This window comes from Mandrillus leucophaeus, unplaced genomic scaffold (assembly GCF_000951045.1).
Source record: "Mandrillus leucophaeus isolate KB7577 unplaced genomic scaffold, Mleu.le_1.0 Scaffold165, whole genome shotgun sequence".
NCBI classification, from domain to species: domain Eukaryota; kingdom Metazoa; phylum Chordata; class Mammalia; order Primates; family Cercopithecidae; genus Mandrillus; species Mandrillus leucophaeus.
The window spans coordinates 1,616,851-1,621,391 of NW_012101643.1; the positions used below are offsets into that span (position 1 = coordinate 1,616,851).

General features: G+C 37.9%; 1 protein-coding gene across 1 annotated transcript in view; it reads right to left on the reverse strand.

The window, feature by feature from the left end:
* The window catches only part of RYR2 (ryanodine receptor 2 (cardiac)), a 620,934-nt gene that overhangs the window by 250,737 nt on the left and 365,656 nt on the right, over positions 1–4,541 (reverse strand). The window contains 1 exon segment of the mRNA XM_011976391.1: positions 2,855–3,081. Coding sequence (XP_011831781.1) covers positions 2,855–3,081 — 227 coding nt within the window.

The window sequence follows — 4,541 nt, forward strand, 5'->3', positions numbered from 1 at the left end:
GTTTGCATTATACTTACCGGTTGAGCATCCTGAATCTGAAAGTCTGAAATGTGAAATACTCCATTTCCTTTGAGCATTATGTTGGTGCTCAAAATGTTTCAGATTTTGGAGCATTTCAAATTTCAGATTTTGGGATTTGGGACACCCAACCTATGTCTTCTTTTAATTTTCTATGACATGTTTAACGGCTGCATAGTACTTTTAATCATTTCTAGATGTTTTACAGATTTTCTTCTACATAGAATTTGACACTTTTCTAGCACCTCCTTCCTCCTCCATTGTATCAAGGATCTGTTGCTGTGAGCCGAGATTGCGCCACTGCACTCCAGCCTGGGCAACAGGGCGAGACTCCACCTCAAAACAATAAATAAATAAACAAACAACAAAAAAGTCTCTAGAGGAGAAATTGCTTTCATATGTCACCGTCATTCAATTGTTCATCAAATATCACTGAGTGCCTATTATGTATTAGCACTGTGCACTGATGATACAATGGTGAATAATACGGACATGATTCCTGTCCCCAGGGAGCTTATATCCAATTGAGGGAGTAAACCACCCCCGCTGACCAAAATGGAGCAAATTAAATGATCAACTGTGACATGTGTTAAGGAGAAACAAAGTACACACTGACATACATCTACCGCCATAGCAAACTTTAACATATTAATGATTCGTCATGTTATTGGGGCATCAGATTCTTCTCACCCACGCTAGTTCAGACTTCCTTTTTTGGAATTTGGATTTTGAAACTCACCATATTTTTCTGCGGCTGCTAGAAAGAATGAAATTAATGTGGGCCTCGACTCTACCAACCGGTGTGGTATAAATGACTGTGTGTCGCTCTTAGCCTCAGTTTTATTTTCCTATCCATATCTTTTCTACGGCCTGATGTCAGTGACACACTTTTATACATTCCTGTTGCATATGATTTGGAAAACTCCCTTAAGTCCTTTATGAACTTTAGTGGGAGTTTAAATTATCCATTCACATACATATACATCTATCATAGGCAATTAATATAAATTATAAACTACTGAAACAAGGTGTTATGTTGGTTTTCAATGATAGCATGCCAAAATGTTAAATTATAATGTTAAAGTTCCATGCTCAGTAGAGACACAACATTTTCCTTCACAAACAAGAATTCCTTCCCAAATGTTATGTTTGTTTTGGTTGTTCAATATTTTCTTTAAAAACATCATCAGATGAAAAATTATGATAAAACTCTTCTCACAAAAAAGAATAAAATTAAAATCAAACTGAACCATCTCAAGAGTACGTTATGAAAGATATCTAATTACATTAAATATGTAAAGACATATTTAATACATAAAAATAATTAACTAGTCAGATTAATTTTTTTGTTTTTCTTTTGTTTTAAAACATCTTTGATGAGCTGTAATTTACATGCTATACAGTTTACTGACTCAAAATACATAATGTAATAGTTTTTGTATATTCATGGAGTTGTATAACGATAACTATAATTATCGTTAATTGAGTTTAGAACATTTTTATCACCCCAAAAGGAATTTAGTACCCATTAGCAGTCCTTTTCTGCTCCTAGCCCTAGGTAACCACTAATCTACTTTCTGTTTCTAAAGATTTGTCTATCATGGACTTTCCAATTAAATAAAATCCACACTAGTAGGATTCTTTCACTTAATATGCTTTCGTGACTGGTTTCTTTCACTTAACATAATGTCTTCAAAGTTCTTGCATTTTGTAGCATGTATCAGCACTTCAATCATTTTTACTGCCAAATAATATTATATAGATATATCACATTTTGTTTATTGATTCATAAGTTGGTGTACATTTGGGGTTCCTTTTTTTTTTTTACTATTATTCATAATGCTTCTATGAATATTCATGTACAAGTTTTTGTGTTGACATATTTTAATTTCTCTTGGATATATATGAGTAGCAGAAATGCTAGATCACATGGTAATGCTATAATTTTATTTTTTGAGGAACTGACAAACTGTTTTCCAAAGCATAGGTTAAATTTTAAAGATATTAAAATCAAAAATGCCAAGAACATCTAAAGATATAAAAATGGACCTGGCTTCAATAATTATTTTCAGATTAAAGACTTAAAACATACAAATACGATTGTGCATTACTTTCATAACATGTTTTTACTCAGTTTGTGACTGAACATTTCAATGGTATTTTGGGAGGGAAATCTTGGCCCAAAACTTAGAAACTTAGCTCCTTATTGATAAGAAGTACTTCTTAAATGAAATCTCTGCAATTTAATTGGCTATCACATGGAAAAACAGAAAATCATAAACAAAGCTATCTTTGAGTATTTATTATACTTCATGTTACTATTATTACTGCATATACTAGAATGCATATAAACTTGTTTCCAAGGCACTCACAGTATTTCCCCAATTTTCTTTCATTAATATCTCTTGGGATCAGTCTTTCACATCTATAAAATGAAAGGTTGAACATAGGAATCATAAAGGATTCCTGTGATTCCATCTCTAATATCTCACAATTCTCTACTACAGTACTCTACTAAGTCATGAGTTGGATTACAGTTGCACTTGTCTGAATTTGTATTTGCTGTTGTCTGGTAAGTAACACAAGAGTGAATGAAGAAACCATCACGTGGCACCTTCAACTGCAGAATAATTTTTTTCAGTAACAAAGTGGTTGAGAAATAAACGTAAACTTGGAATACGCAGAGTAATTACTCCATTGCCAAAAGACTTGAGACCTTCGTAAATTTCATTTTGTTTCTTTAGAACCACCCCCGCCCCGCACCACTACCAGAAGCCCCGGGCCGCAGGCTAATCCCAAGTGTCCCAACAGAATGTCACGGATTCATGGGGCTGACCTGTTTTCCTCAGGGATATGAAGAGACATGAACTGCAGAGGATCCAAACACTGCACCAACCAGCCTTGGCGTTCACTTATTCGAGACACATCTACCTTCAAAAACTGGTTGGGCATTCTGCTCCACAGCACGTGTGACAGGAACTGCACGTGGAGGCGCGGGGGGCACTGCGGCACGGGGTTCTTGTGCTCACTCTTGAATAATCCCGCCGAGAGAGGCATCACATTCTAGGGGATGAGGAGGCAGAAAAAGAATGAATTTAGAGCATCCCTTGGGGTTCACAAAGTAATGACTAGAATTCTGCACAGGACAGAGACAGGGAAAGTAAGATAGCCCTATGAGTCAAGCAAAGTCAACACAAGAAATCATAGAAAATGAGTTGAAAAGTTTCTGAAACGACAAACCAGGAAATATATTATGAGGAAAATACCTATACCTTCAGGGCAGTCAAACAGGTTTCGGGATGTGGCTTTCCCATATACTGAACGGCACAGAGAGAAGGCCAAGCACAACCAAGCATACCCATATATCCTTTCTATTTCTTTACCAGGCTGGGACCTCAGGGAAAGCCGGCAAGTCTTTAGGAACTTTCAGGGCCAAACTTCCTGAATGACAGATAGGTCACATCTCCCTGGCGCTCTCTCTCAATATCTGTGCTCTGTCACCAAACTCGTCCTTCAAACACTTCCTCTAGCCAGAAGTATTCCAGATAAAGTTCAACAGATAAACCTGACTACCAACCAAGAAAACAGAATATGATAGGCATTAACAAACATATTTATTTCTCCTCCACCTCCAATGTCATCGTCAGCCATCCTTAATTCCTTCCGTCAGGTGCCAAAGAAAGAGAGTTCTCTGCTTTGCCAAAAGCTTCTTCATTTATCTATGATCTTGACAACACCGATGTCTGCTTCTTATGGGATTTTATCTCGTATTTCTGCATTACCTTCTATCTCTCCTTCTCCTCTAGAGCCCCCTCAATTGCATGCTCTAGACTGCTTCATTCTCATACTGCTTTCCTATTGCCCTCTAACAATAGCGGGGGGGAAATGTCAAGTACTGGTTTAAATACTGATGATATGTTAAAGAATAAAACTAACCAAACCCCCGCCCTCAAATAGTTTCCATTTTTCTCACTAAAAGTATGAAATAAAATCAATAAGTAAATTAGATGAATTAAATGGTATTTTAGAAGAGATGTCATAGGGCTGGGAGTTTGGGGAACAGAAAGCCAGAATGGAGGAACCAGAATGCAGGGCAGTAATTTTAAACGGGGTTGTCAGAATGGGTGTCACTGAGAAAGTGACATTTAAAGAAAGACTGGGCTTGGCACGGTGGCTCATGCCTGTAATCCCAGCACTTTGGGAGGCCTAGGGAGGTGGATCACTTGAGGTCAGGAGTCCAAGATCAGCCTGGCCCACATAGTGAAACCCTACCTCTGCTAAAAATACAAAAATTCGCCTGTAAAAAATATTAAAATGGTGGCGTGTTCCTGTAGTCCCAGCTACTCGGGAGGCTGAGGTGGGAGAATTGTTTGAACCTGAGAGGCGGAGGTTGCGGTGAGCTGACATTATGTAACTGCACTCCAGCCAGGGTGACAAGTGGGACTCTGTCAGAAAGAAAGAAAAGGGAAGGGGAAGCGGGGAAGGGGGAAAGGGAGGGAGGGAGGAAGGCAGATGAACAGTGC